Source organism: Symphalangus syndactylus, chromosome 3 (genome assembly GCF_028878055.3).
Source record: "Symphalangus syndactylus isolate Jambi chromosome 3, NHGRI_mSymSyn1-v2.1_pri, whole genome shotgun sequence".
NCBI lineage: Eukaryota > Metazoa > Chordata > Mammalia > Primates > Hylobatidae > Symphalangus > Symphalangus syndactylus.
The window spans coordinates 127,013,259-127,027,813 of NC_072425.2; the positions used below are offsets into that span (position 1 = coordinate 127,013,259).

Here is a 14,555-nt window from a genome sequence, read left to right on the forward strand (position 1 = left end):
TCCCAGCTACTGGGGAGGCTGAGGCAGGAGAATCGCTTGAACCTGGGAGGCGGAGGTTGCAGTGAGCTGAGATCGCGCCATTGCACTCCAGCCTGGGCGACAGGGTCAGACTCTATATAAAAAAAAAAAAAAGTGTGCACCACGGAACCAGAGAAGCCAGCCTACCTGCCTACCTGCAATTTTATTTAATCGGCTTCACGACTGGTCTACTGATGTGGAAAACAGGCTCAGTAAGACAGTCTCCTTTCATCTCACAGGCAGAGTCAGGATGCCCATGTGCACCAGCCAGTAGGATACTCTCAGATGGGACCCCATCATTGACAGCTAAAGAGCAACTGATGCTGGCCAAAAAGATGGGGACTCTGTGCTGCTCAACTGAGCCATAAAGGCCTATATTTGGTAGAGAATATTAAACTGAAAATTATCAAGTTTGAACCCCAATAAACATCATGAATATCACTACCATTAGGCAGTCCAAGCAAATTCAACAGATCCAGGCTTAAACCATATATATGCCCTACTGAAAACAACTCAGAGGCAATAACTAATTTTATGAAAGGTGAAAAGTTGACCAAAGGCATGAATCGTGATCCAGTGAAATAAATGCGTCGTTTAGATGTAACAGACCTGAATACCTCACATTCAAGCTGTGTAACTGCAGGTAAATTTTCTAACCTCGATTTTCTGATGGATAAAGAGGTTTCTAATACCCAGCTCACATGGCTGTGGTGACAAACGGGACAGTGGATTTAAAGCAGGCTATTTGGCCCGTGGCACATGGTACGGGCACAACCCATTCAGTGTCCCTCCCTCTCACTCCAGAAGCAGACTCCATCCTGCCCAAGGCTCCTCGTAATGATTCCAAGGACAGGTGAATAAGGTTACTTGAACATTTCTGAAACATTGACTTAGTTTGTGCTGGGTGTTGTACGATTCACAGAAGTAGAAAGGCTCTCTGGTCCCGGTGCTTTTCAGCCTGCGATTCAGGCGCCCACCTCTGTGCAAAGAGCTGTTTCCTTCCGATCTCCTGAAAGAGATCTGGATGTATCTTGGGTTCAACCTCGATTTTGACACGATTGCCATTTCCATCAAAGCCAATTTCCTTGCTGAAAGAAGTCCTATCCCTGGGTGAAATCCCAACAGCTTCATTTGTTTAAATTCTTTTATTGGCCTTGCTAATGCAGGGTGTGGTTTTTCCTCATCACGGAATATTGATAAGTAAACAACTACGGGGAACCTGCCCTAAGAAGGCGGCCCGTCGATCTCCTTGACTGCCCGGGACATGATCAGTGTTATTGCTGGGTGGAGAAGGTGTCGCCGAGCGGAAAGGCGCCGTCCTGCACCAGGTCGGGGGAGCGGCGCGGAGAGGTCGGGACCCCTGGGTTGGGCCAGGGCAGGGAATGGGCGCGAGGGGAGGCGGCGCGGGAACCTCGGGCAGCCCCAGCGGCTGGGTCGAGCCCGACAGGTTCCAGCAGCTCCCCTCACCCCTCTCCACGCCTCTCGGGTTTTCCCCTTGGCTCGGGGTTTCCTGTTTCAGTTCTCGGCGTTCTCCAGCAGCAGGTGCTGGTTTGCCAACCTCGGCTCCAGAGGCGGCGACGGAGGAGAAGGAAAAGAGGGAAGGGGAGGAGGAAGCGGCGCGGCTGCGGTGGCTGCGGGCGGGCGGGCGGGCGAGGAGCGCGGAGCCGGGTTCGCTCTCGCCCGCGGAGCAGCGGCACGGACGGCGGGGCAGGGCCGAGCTGAGCGCTCGGGCGCGCCCGAGCCGGGGCCCCGGCGTGCGGCCAGCTGGCCGGGCTGGAGGCATGAGGGAGCCTCGCGCTCGCCCCGCGCCCTAGCGGCGGCCGCGACAGCCCAGGGCTGAGGCTAGAGGCGGCCGCCTGCCGGAGGGCCCCGGGGCTGCCCCAGCTCCAGGGCATGTAGTGATGGCTGCGGAGAAGAGAATGCAAGTAGGTTGAGCAACAGATTCGAGTGCGCGCGCGTGGGGGGTGTGAGTTGTGCAACCCGGGGAGGGGGCGCCGGGGCTGCGGCCCGCGGAGAGGGCGCGCGGGCGGGCGCGGCTTGGCGCGGGGGGGCCGAGGTGGCCGCTGTCTCCGCGGGCCCCGCCGCCCGCTCGCCGCTTTCTCGCAGGGCTGGCTATGCCGGGTGGCGGCTCCCAGGTTTGTCCTCGGGAAGGGGGTGGGGGGCGCGGACGGCGGCGAGGGCGGTCCTGGGGTGCCCGGTTGTGGGGAGGGCCGCGGAGCCGCGCCCGGGCGCCGGTCGGAGGGCGCCGGGGCCGCAGCGACCTCGCCGTGTGATCTCCAGGCCCAGGCGGGGCGAGCTCCGGAGGTCGAGTCACCGAGCTCCCGCCGCTCAGGTGGGGCCGAGCGGAAAGCCCGGCGCATCCTTCCCGCGGGCAACGCTGTCCCCGCCGGGATTTCGGGCGAGGTGAGGCCGGGCTCCCCGGCCCCGCGGCCTAGGGCACCGATCCCCGCCCGCCTGGGGGCATAGATCGCGAACATGGAGGCGGGCTCGGGCGCCGCGGATGGAAACGGACACACTGAGCTGCCCCAGCGGCTCAGACTCGCGCGCGCTCATGGGGCGAGACATCACTTGGCATCTCGGATCCAGCCCCGGCCATTCGCTTGACTATCCATCCCTCCATCCAGATCGCCAGCACCCCCAGGCCGGGCGTCACGAAAGCCCCTCACTACCCCCCTCGTCCCTCCTTCACCCCCCGGCTCCAGTCCAGATCCCTTTTACACGCTGCGTTCATTTTAGCTCGGCTGTTCACATTTTTAACTCCCTACTAAGAAGTGTTACAAATATAACTTGGAGAAATGAATCCCGCTTTTCTTCCCTAAGCTGTCTCGTTTAAAGTCCTTAAAGACAGCCCTAACATCCAAGTACTGATTACTCTGTCTGGGGTTCTTGCCATTTGGTTATCCGTTAACAATCTCGGTTTGTGCTCGGTGTTTTGTGATAAAGAGATGAAATACGAATCCAGATTTAGGAAAAGTTTTCCTATTGGTTGACAAGACTGTATTGGAGTATCCCAGGCCCATCAGGCGCTTATTGATTCAGACTTTTTTTAAACCGTTTTAGAATAGATGCAGAGATAATTGGAGCTAAGTATTGTGTGTTTAGAAATTTGGCAACGTTGTTCAGTTTTTCACTTGTTACGTGCTTGAGTTTTTCCATTTTTAAAATGCATATTATAAATGAAAACGAGATAAACCTCAAACACAATTTTTGACTTTTCAAGAACCACAAGAAGTCATAAATAGTGTGTTATAAATGTTTTTGTCTTAATGGACTTAGGATTTAGAGGGTATGACTTACATTTGTTTAATCACATATACAATTAATTTTAGTAGCAGTTTCTTAATTTTAGTGTTCTCTGGTGTTTGACTACATGATAGCTTCATCAAAACATTTGTAAAATTAATCTTAGTGTGATAAGCCCAGGAAGATGCCTATTTCAGACTTGACCCCCTGTTCACCTGTTTTCTTCCCAATTTGGCATGCTTATTTCCAGTTACCTAAATCTGTCTACTTGATGGTACTATAAAAATAGAATGGCCTGTTGACTATGTACCCATAGTTCAAAATGTTTTAATATTTTTACATGAAAGAGTCTATTTTACTTTTAAAGTAAGTTACAAGATTCTACTTCTAGTATTTGGTCACCATAAAAGTACTTAAACATTATAACCAAAGTAAAATGAACTTTTAAATAAACAACAACAAAGTGACTGGCGTTTTTTAGCCTTTATTTAATAATGGAAGTCTAACGGAACTATTTTAGTATAATGGGAAATATTAAAGGATAGGAAACAGAAACTTGGAATGTTTCTATACTGATGGGAGTTTTTATTAGTCACTTCCTTTTACTAAATTTTTGGTTTAATGACCAGACTATATAAAAATACCCTATTTTATATTATGGGCTTCTCTGGAGGTAGGTTTTCATGGGTTACCAACGTCTGCAAAATTGGATCCCAAGTTGTTAATAGAAATTTTATCTTTAAAACATTTTTCTTATTCTACAACTAGGTCTTCATTCTAGCAGACCACAGTGGTTGCTACATTAATTTTAATTACTATCACAAATGTAAAAGTGTTGCTGTTATAACTTCTTAGTGTGTTTCATTGTTTTTGTACATAAATTTAGGATTCTTTAATTCTGATTTGATAGCATTTTTAAAGAAACAAATAAGATATTAAGTAGGGAGTGTTTTCATCTTTTTACTGTTGGAATGTAGAATAACACTAATCTGCAGTTATTGCTCATTTGAAACTGGTATGCTCTGTTCCCTCTGCAAATAATTACTTATTATCACTCTAGCTGCTGTGTAAGGCCCCCAACCTCTAAAAGGATAGATTATAAACAGAACATAGTGCTAAGTGGAATGTACTAAGTTCCGTGAAAAAAGAAGTGATAAATTCAGGTACTGGGGAATGCCTCAAAGGTAGGATTTGAGTAGGTAGAGCTGGTTGGGAGTCATTTCCAAATGAGACAGTGAACCCTGGCAGGAAAGCAGGGAGTGGGCGGTCCAGTATGTGGCACATGGGGCAGATGATAGGAGTAGTGAGTGGGTAAGTTGGCAAATAGAGTTTTGGAATATAGTTTTTATTAGAGCAATATTAAGTAAATAAGATGGTCAGTGATTAATGAAAATTCAATCAGGATTCCAAATTTAAGCCTAAAATATTGAGATTCCGGGGTTTGATCATAAATCTACCAAATGTTCTAAAAAAGCTTCTTGTGTTTCAAGTGCTAATATGCCTCATGGACCTGCAGCATATGAAATCTCATGACTTTACAAAGTGAAAACGTGTGAAGATTCAACAAAACACATGTTATAATCTCTGCTGCTGTTTTGCAGTTAATAGTTCAGAGAAAGGATGATCAATCAAGAATGCGATTTTTTAAGAAAGATCTATTTCACCCCAGAATAGATCTCTAATTTCTTGGTGATTCAGGATTTGTTTAAAATTTTTGTAGGATTAATGTGTAAATTAAATGTCTGACACATAGTAATTTTTGGCATCTGATAGCATAAAGATAACTTCAGATATGTGTTGTGGCGGTATCAATTCTGTACTGTTGTTTTGGTTTTTATAGGTGACACAGTAATAGTCGTGTTTTTACACTGATGTGCCAGACAACATGCTAAGTCTACATGCATTATCTCATTTAACCCTTGAACACCTTTATGCATTGCTTCTATTATCCCCAGTCTATAGATGCGGAAGCTGAGACACTGAGTTTGAGTAACTTGCCCAAAGTCATATAGCTAGTAAGTTGCAGAAAGGAGTTCAGACCCAGGCAGTCTGACTTTATAACCCATGATCTTAACCACTGTGCAAGTTCTGCCTCGATAGGATTGTTTTTAGTTTGTTCTCTAAAAAGTGTGTCATCATGTATGTTGTTTTGTTGACATACACCATTTGAAAATTAAGTGATGCATAGTGAGTATGTAAGACGAGAAGCCTTTCCTCTACAAAGTATGACAGTAATAGGACAATACAGAAATCCTGTCTGGCCAGATAAGTTGAAGGCAAGGACCATGTCTTTTTGCCAGGCTGCTTGGGTTCACTAAAGAGACAAATCAAAAGACAGTTTCAGTCCAGCATGGCAAATGATGTAACAGCAGTGTAGTTCATAAAAAGGAGCACTTTTCAGTGAAAGCAACAAACATTTTTAATGAGTAATGTTTTTAATTGATTTTTATAACTTTTCTCAGACTATAGAAATGTAATGTGCTTATTATGGAAAAAATTAGAAAATATAGACAAGTATAAAGAATTTTTAAAACACCTGTAGTCCCATAATCCAGAGATAACTCATTTAACATTATGGCAAATTTCTCTCTGTTTAATTATTCTTAGCATCATCAGAGGATTGTTTTACTTTCTTAAGGGAAAATGGAAACTAATTGCACCTAAAGTATAATATACACGGTTTTACATTACAACACTGACAATAATTCTTATGCCCAGTGATGTAGCCTGAAGCAGAGCTCGTAAGCAGACACCTGAACATTCAAAGCATTCTGCCTTTAAGATAAGTATCGAATCTCTAAGGGTGGATATGGAATAAGTAGAAAATCGCATGGTCTTCCTGCTTACCTGGAACATTTTAAACTATCTTCCCTCACCTTTTGCCTGGGTCACACCTTATTCAGGCCTCAGCTTAGATATCACTTGGTTTACTGCATTGTGGTTTAAGTTTGAGAACGCTATAAAACATTTATTGTGCCAAGTATTGTTCTAAGTGCTGTACATGTATTAATGCACTTAATGCTGACTACCTGCTTATGAAGAGGTATTTCAGTACCTCTTTTTTCAGAGGAGAATACCGAACCACAATGTGTTTAAATAACTTACCTGAGTTCCCACAATTAATAATAGCAGAATGAGGGTTCCAATTAATTTAGCCAGGCTAAGTCCCTGCTAAAACAAATACAGTCATGCACTGCATAATCATGTTTTAGTTAAAAACAGACTGCATGTATGACAGTGGTGCATAAGATTATAATAGAGCTGAAAAGTTCCTGTCGCCTAGTGATGTCATAGCCATCTCCTGATGTCATAGCACAAGGCATTACTCGTATGTTTGTGGTGGTGCTGGTGTAAACAAACCTACGGTGCTGCTGATGGTAGAAAGATAATGAATGATTATGTTACTGGGTTATTTCCTATACTATACTTTTTATTGTTATTTTAGAGTGTACTCCTTCTACTTATACGAAAAAAAGTTAACTGTAAAACAGCTTCAGGCAGGTCTGTCAGGAGGTATTTCAGAAGGCGGCATTATCATAGGAGGTGACAGTGCCATGCCTGTTACCGCCCCTGAAGACCTTCCAGTGGGACAAAATGTAGAGGTGAAAGGCAGTGATCTTGGTGATCCTGACCCTGTGTAGACCTAGGCTAATGTACATGTTTGTGTCTTCATTTTAAATGAAGTTTAAAAAGTAAAAAATTTTCTAGATAGAAAAAAGCTTATAGAATAAGGATATAAAGAAAGAAGATATTTTTGTATAGCTGTACAATGTGTTTCTGTCTTAAGCCAAGTGTTATTATAAAACAGTCCAAAAATTAAAAAATGAAAAAGTTTATAAAGTAAAAAAGTTACAGTAAGAGTAATTTATTGAAGAAAGAAAAATTTTTTGATAAACTTAGGGTAGCCTAAGTGTAGAGTGTTTATGAAATCTACAGTAATATACAGTAATATCCTAGGCCTTCACATTCACTCACCACTCACTCACTGACTCATCCAGAGCAACTTCTAGTCCTACAAGCTTCATTCATGGTAAGTGCCCTATATAGGTGTACCATTTTTATCTTATAGACTGCATTTTTACTCTACCTTTTCTATGCTTAGATACACAAAGACTTATTGTGTTACAGTTGCCTACAGTGTTTAGTACAGTAATATGCTGTACAGGTTGGTAGCCCAGGGCCATGGGTTGTACCATATAGCCTAGGAGTGTAGTAGGCTGTGTAGCCATCTAGAGGTTTGTGTAAGTACACTCTGTGATGTTTGCACAAAGAGAATCACCTAAGGATGCATTTCTCAGAACATAACTTTGTCAAGTGATGCGTGACTGTGTTCAAGTCTGTGTAACCTAATACGTGTCAATAGATTTGTCTAGTATTGTGAGGTTTAAGCAAAATAATGAAGTCATCTTTCTTAGGAGTTTGGTTCTAAAAAGATAACATCTTTTTCCTGTATAATTGGAATTATATTACTTATAGAACTTAATATCCTACCTTCGCTCTCTCATTTAATGTACACTAAGGATTTTCTTATGACATTTAAAAATATTTCTAACATTGTGTTACTTAATCATTCTACTATTTTAGTTAGACATGTATTTTTTCCCAGTATTTTAATATTATAATGCTTTAGTTGACTAGCCCAGTGAAATTCCTTTTTCTGCATCTGTGTTCTTAGGATGGATTCTGAGAAGTAGTGATAAAACAGAATAAACTTTTAGGTTTTTTAATGCCAAAAAGCTTTTCAGAAAAGTTATATTGATATGTACAACCATTAACATAGAGTCAGAGTACTGATTTCATCCCACGTTTGAGCCACTAAGTATTAACTTTGAAAGTGCTTGACAGTTTGATGATGAGCATTAGTATCTCATTTTAATGCTGACTTTTCTACTCATATTTTAAATTATTAAGGGAGTACAAGCTGGTTAAGAAAAGCAAAGTACCGAGAAAATGAAAGCCACCTAAAATCTCCTTACCCAGAAATAACTTCAGGTTAATATTTTGATATATATTCACCAGATTATTTTTTTTATTCTGTAGTTATACTTTACAGAATTTGCACATGAATTTTTAAGTAAAAACATATCACAATTACAAAAATCAGCTGGGTGTGGTGGCGTGTGCCTGTAAAACCAACTACTCGGGAAGCTGTGGCAGGAGAACTGCTTGAACCAGGGAGGCGGAGGTTGCAATGAGCTAAGATTATGCCACTGCACTCCAGCCTGGGTGACAGAGCAAAACTCCACCTCAGAAAAAAAAAAAAAAAACACAAGCATTTCCTAATCCCCCAGTCCTCCGCAAAAGTAATTGGTAATTGCTTACTTCCCTGTGTTTCCAAAATACTTTTTTTCCCATAACACTTGCATATTAGATGATAGTTAGCTCTTCTTCATTTCTTTTCTGCTTTCTGTCTCTGCTATTCATCTGTCAATAGAGAAAATACTACCTATAGATTAGTCATAAGAATTAACTGATAGTACAAAATGATAATGATAGTACACCATACTGTACCTAGGATTTTTACGTTGTTAGTAGTCTTTAGGCTCCCTGAGGGCAAGGACTTTTGAGCCACATTATTTTATCCTGATTCTTCTGCAGAGTTTGGCATATAGTAAATACTTCATGAATGTGTTTTTATTATTAAAAGCTATATGATACTTTTTTTTTTTTTTTGATACAGGGTCTCTCTATGTTGCCCAGGCCAGTCTTGCACTCCTGGGCTCAAGTGATCACCCGCCTCCACATCCCAAAGTGCTGGGATTACAGGCGTGAGCCACCGTGCCCAGCAAAAAGCAATATAGTACTTTAAATGAATCTGCTGGTAGTGGGTATGATAAACAAAAGGAAGTACAGGCATACCTCATTTTATTGCACTTCACAGACATTGCTTTTTTTTTCTTTTTTTTGCAAATGAAGGTTTGTGGCAACCATAGGTCAAGCAAGTCTGTCTGCGCCATTTTTCCAGTAGCATTTGCTCCCTTTGTGTTGCTGGATCCCATCGTGGTGGTTCTTGCAATATTTCAAACTTTTTCATTATTATTTTATCTGTTATGGTGATCTATGATCTGTAATCCATGATGTTACTACTGTAATTTTGGGGGGTGCCGATAGAAGATAGTAAACTTAATCGAGCAGTGTTGTGTGTGTTCTGAGTGCTCCATCGACCAGCCGTTGCCCTGTTTTTCTTCCTTTTCTCAGCCCCCTTATTCTCTGAGACACAACAATATTGAAATTAGGCCACTGAATAACTCTATAATGGCCTCTAAGTGTTCAAGTGAAAGGAAGATTCAGGTTCTCTCACTTTAATTCAAAAGCTAGAAATGATTTAGCTTGGGGAGAAAGGCATGTGAAAGCCAAGACAGGCCAAGAGGTAGGCCTCTTGCAACAAACAGCCAAGTTGTGAATGCAAAGGAAAAGTTTGAGGAGATTAAAAGTGCTACTCCAGTGAACACACAAATGAAAGGGAAACAGCCTTATTGTTGATACGGAGAAAGTATCAGCTATACTTTCTCTGTATTGCTGCTGATGGTCTGGATAGACAATCAAGCCAGCCACAACATTCCCTTAAGCCAAAGCCTATTCCAGAGAAAGGCATTAACTCTCCCTAGTTCTATGAAGGCTTAAGAGAGGCGAGGAAGCTGCAGAAAAAAAGTTCAAAGCTAGCAGAGGCTGGTTCATGAAGTTTAAGGAAAAAAGCAAGAGTGTTAGGTGAAGCAGCAATTTATCCAGATCTAGCCAAGATAATTGATGGTGACTACACTAAACAGATTCTATAGACCAAACAGCGTTATATTGGAAGAAAATGCCATCTAAGACTTTTATAGCTAGAGAGGAGAGGACAATGCCTGACTGCAAGGACAGGCTGAAGGACAAGCTGACTCTCTAAGGGACAAATGCAGCTGGTGACTTTGAGTTCAGTGTTCATCTACCATTTCGAAAAATCCTAAGGCCCTTGGGAATTAATGCTATTTTTTTTTTTTTTTTTTTTGAGACAGAGTCTTGCTCTGTCGCCCAGGCTGGAATGCAGTGGTGCAATCTCGGCTCACTGCAACCTCTGCCTCCCGGGTTCAAGCGATTCTCCTGCCTCAGCCTCCCGAGCAGCTGGGACTACAGGCCCGCGCCACCACATCCAGCTAATTTTTATATATTTTTTAGTAGAGACAGGGTTTCACCATATTGGCCAGGCTGGCCTTGAACTCTTGATCTCATGATCCACCTACTTCGGCCTCCCAAAGTGCTGGGATTGAAAGCGTGAGCCACCTTGCCCAGCCCAATGCTATTAAATTAATTAAATCTACTATGCCTGTGCTCTATAAGTGGAACAACAAAGCTTGGATCAGTTTACATCAGTTTACAGCATGCTTTACTGAACATTTTAAGCCCACTGTTGAGACTTACTGCTCAGAAAAAAAGATTCCCTTCAAAATATGTAATATTACTATTCATTGACAGGGTACCACCAAGAACTCTGATGGAGATTTACAAGGAGATTAATGTTGTTTTCATGTTTTCATGCCTACTAACAAAATATCCATTCTAGCAGTCCAGGGATCAAGAAATAATTTTGACTTGCAAGTCTTATTATTTAAGAAATATATTTTGTTAAGGTTACAGCTGCCATAGATAGTGATTGATTCCTCTGATGGATCTGGGCAAAATACACTGAAAACCTTCTGGAAAGGGTTTACCAGAAGATGCCATCAGGAATATTTGTGATTCTAGATGCCATCAGGAATATTTGTGATTCATGGGAAGAGGTCAAAATAGCAGCAATAATAGGAATTTGGAAGAAGTTGTCTCTAACCCTCATGGATGACTTTGAGGGCTTCAAGACTTCAATGGAGGAAATCACTGCAAATGTGGAACAGATAGCAAGAAAACCAGAATTAGAAGTGGAGCCTAAAGATGTGACTGAATTGCTGCAATCTCATGATAAAACTTGAACAGATGAGGAGCTGTGTCTTCTGGATGAGCAAAGACAGTGGTTTCTTAATTTGGAATCTGCTGGTGAAGATGCCGTGAACCATTGTGGAAATGACGACAAAGAGGATTTCAAAAATTCAACCCAGTTGACAAAGCAGTGGCAAGGTTTGAGAAGATTGACTCCAACCTTGTAAGAAGTTCTGTGGGTAAAACGCTATCAAACAGCGTTGCATGCTACAGAGAAATCTTTCATGGAAGGAAGCGGAAATCAATACAGCAAACTTCATTATCATCTTGTTTTGAGAAATTGCCACAGCCACCGCATCCTTCAGCAACCACCACCCTGATAAGTCAGCAGCCATCAACATTGAGGCAGGACCTTTCACCAGCAAAAGGAATATGACTCACTGAAGGCTCAGATAATCATTAGAATTTTGTGGCAATAAACTGATTTTAATTAAGGCATGTACATTTTTTTAGACATAATGCTATTACACATTTAAGAGACTATAGAATAGTGCAAAGATAACTTTTATATTCACTGAGAAACCAGAAAATTTGCATCACTTGCCCTACTGTGATATTCACTTTACTGTGACATTCACTTTATTACAGTGGTCTGGAACCAAAACCATGATATTTCCAAGGTATGCCTATGGATGACTAAGAGATGGTTACAATAATACATGCCGAGCAGATAGAATTGATACCCAAACATTTAAAATTTAACTTGGAATATGTTGTGTGATTTCTTGAGGGGCAATACACATCTGCCTTTGAAGAATATAATTAACCTTATTTACTTCTCTTAGTAAAATATTATAAAAGTGAATCTTCCAAAAAGGTAGTCTTTAAAGTTTTCAAGAGCAAAACATTTTAACTATTTTAAGTGGGAGAATTTATACACATGTATATTTTTCTTCTTTCAAATAATATGTAGCCTGTGATTTCACTTATTATGAAAGATAATAGTAGCTAACATGTATTGGTACTCACTTTATGCCAGCCCCAATATTGAGAGCTTTGCTTATTTATTTAGTTTTACAACTCTATTGGGTATGTACCATTTTGCTTATCTTCCAGGTAATGGGACTGATGCCTGGAGATGTTAAGTAGCTTGGCCCAAGTTATTGAGATTTCTTTTTTTTTTTTTTTTTTTTTGAGACACAGTCTTGCTCTGTCGCCCAGGCTGGAGTGCAGTGGTGCAAACTCGGCTCACTGCAAGCTCCGCCTCCCGGGTTCATGCCATTCTCCTGTCTCAGCCTCCCCAGTAGCTGGGACTACAGGCGCCCGCCACCATGCCCAGCTAATTTTTGTATTTTTAGTAGAGATGGGGTTTCACCGTGTTAGCCAGCATGGTCTCGATCTCCTGACCTCATGATCCGCCCACTTCGGCCTCCCAAAGTGCTGGGATTACAGGTGTGAGCCTGGCAGTTATTGAGATTTCTAATTTATCCTAAGTGACGTGGCAATACTTGTTACGCTTTTTGTTTGCTTTAGATGGTAGGGGGCAGCAGGAACCAATTTTTTTTTTTTTTGAGAATATCATGAGATTGCAGCAATTCAGTCATATCTTTAGACTCCACTTCTAATCTGTTACCCAGGCTGGAGTGCAGTGGTGCGATCTTGGGTCACTGCAACATCCGCCTCCCGGGTTCACGCAATTCTCGTGCCTCAACCTCTCCGGTAGCTGGGACTACAGGCATGCACCACCACACCCAACTAATTTTTGTATTTTTAGTAGAGACGAGGTTTTGCCTCGTTGGCCAGGCTGGTCTTGAACTCCTGACCTCACGTAATCCACTTTGGGATTATTTCAGCCTCCAAAGTGCTGGGATTAAGGAGTGAGCCACTGCACCTGGCCAGAACCAATTTATATGGATTCATGTTAGTGATTTGGGGTCTTGTCTCCTTGATGTTAGCTGTTCCTGGCTGACATCATCATTCCCTCCCTGTAATTTGCAGGAGAGACTTACGCTGTGGATTGTTAACCTGGATGACAACATGCTAACATTATATATTAAGTAAAAAATGTTGAGGCAGTAATTAAAAGCTGTAGGATACTCAGATAATCTAGGTTGAAGACCTGAAAGGCTGCACAGTGTGGAGAGAGCAGGTGGGGCCTCTGAAATCAGGTAGACCTGGATTTGAATCCCAGCTCTGCCGTTTACTGGTTGTGACCTTCAGCGAGAATCTCAATTTATCTTTGATTTGTTATCCATCAAACATGATCTACTTTGAAGAGTTGTCTTCAGTGATTCAAGATAATGAGTATAAAAGTGCTTGACACATAGAAGGCACTCAATATTCTGAAATGATTTAGCAGTGTCGTTGATTTGATTAGACAGAGATTTTGTTTTGCTTTTCTACTTATTCATTGGCTCTTAGTTGTGTTCTGAGTAATTGAAATAACCAGATATAAAATCAAGTTCACTTTTATTACTTTTAGTATGTCAGTTTATATTTTGGGTTTTTCAAAGAGATTTCAAATCTATTACTTTATGTCTTATAGGGTGAAGCTAAAATTAGTTTTTGTTCTTTGTTCTTAGTCATCTGTACTCATTTCCTATTCAAAATTATGTGGGCTTAATTTTATCCTTATTCCGTGATTTAATCTGTTTCAAATCTTGGCTTTTATTTTATAATTTATTTTTATTATGCACTCACAGGGAACAGTTCTCCCATACAGTTGAGGCTGTCTCCTCATTGTTGACTTACACTTTAAAAAAAATCTTTGGCATCATTTTCTTTGATGGCCTCATTGAGTTGATGATCTTATGTATTAGATACTTTATGAAATTTTGGTGTAATTTTAAATGACTAGAACAGATATAAAATGAGCAAAAAATGTCTGTTTTAGGTTAAAATACATTATTTCCATTTTTGCTAAGATAGAAAAGTGCCTTAAGCAACAAAAAAAATGGGCATAAAGTATGTTAAATCATGCATATGAAAAAATAGTTTCAAATGGGGGAACTGTTTTCTAAACTACATTTCTATTATTTTGACTATTTCAGCTTATCTCTTAAGGTTAAATTTTGAGTTGTTTTAGCATTTTATTACATATGTGAAATACAGAAAACATAAAATGGTAGTGAAAATCACCTATAATTCTCACCTAGAGATGACTTAAAATTTATAATTTTTTTCATCTTTTAAAAAATCTATTAATCTTTATAAACACATTCTTTTTTAAAAGTATATGCAGATATAGTTTTGTTTGGTTCTTGCTTTTCATTCAGTGTATCATAAGAGTCTTCCTGTGTCATAAACATCCTTTTAAGAGATTATTTTTATTAGCTGAATGGCATTCAACATATTTAAGTACTGCAATTTAATTATGTTTATATTGTTAAATATTTATTAAAATG

General features: G+C 41.0%; 1 protein-coding gene across 3 annotated transcripts in view; it reads left to right on the plus strand.

The window, feature by feature from the left end:
• Positions 1-1,493: 1,493 nt before the first annotated feature.
• The window catches only part of ZC3H12C (zinc finger CCCH-type containing 12C), a 78,583-nt gene continuing 65,521 nt past the window's right edge, over positions 1,494-14,555 (plus strand). The window contains exon 1 of one of the 3 annotated variants that reach the window (XM_055273030.2): positions 1,494-1,943. In XM_055273030.2, the coding sequence (XP_055129005.1) occupies positions 1,920-1,943 (24 nt within the window). In that variant the 5' untranslated portion in view covers positions 1,494-1,919. Of the gene's footprint in view, positions 1,944-1,993; positions 2,154-2,221; positions 7,292-14,555 lie in introns of those variants that run through there. The other 2 variants (XM_055273032.2, XM_055273034.2) reach the window with 2 other exon arrangements.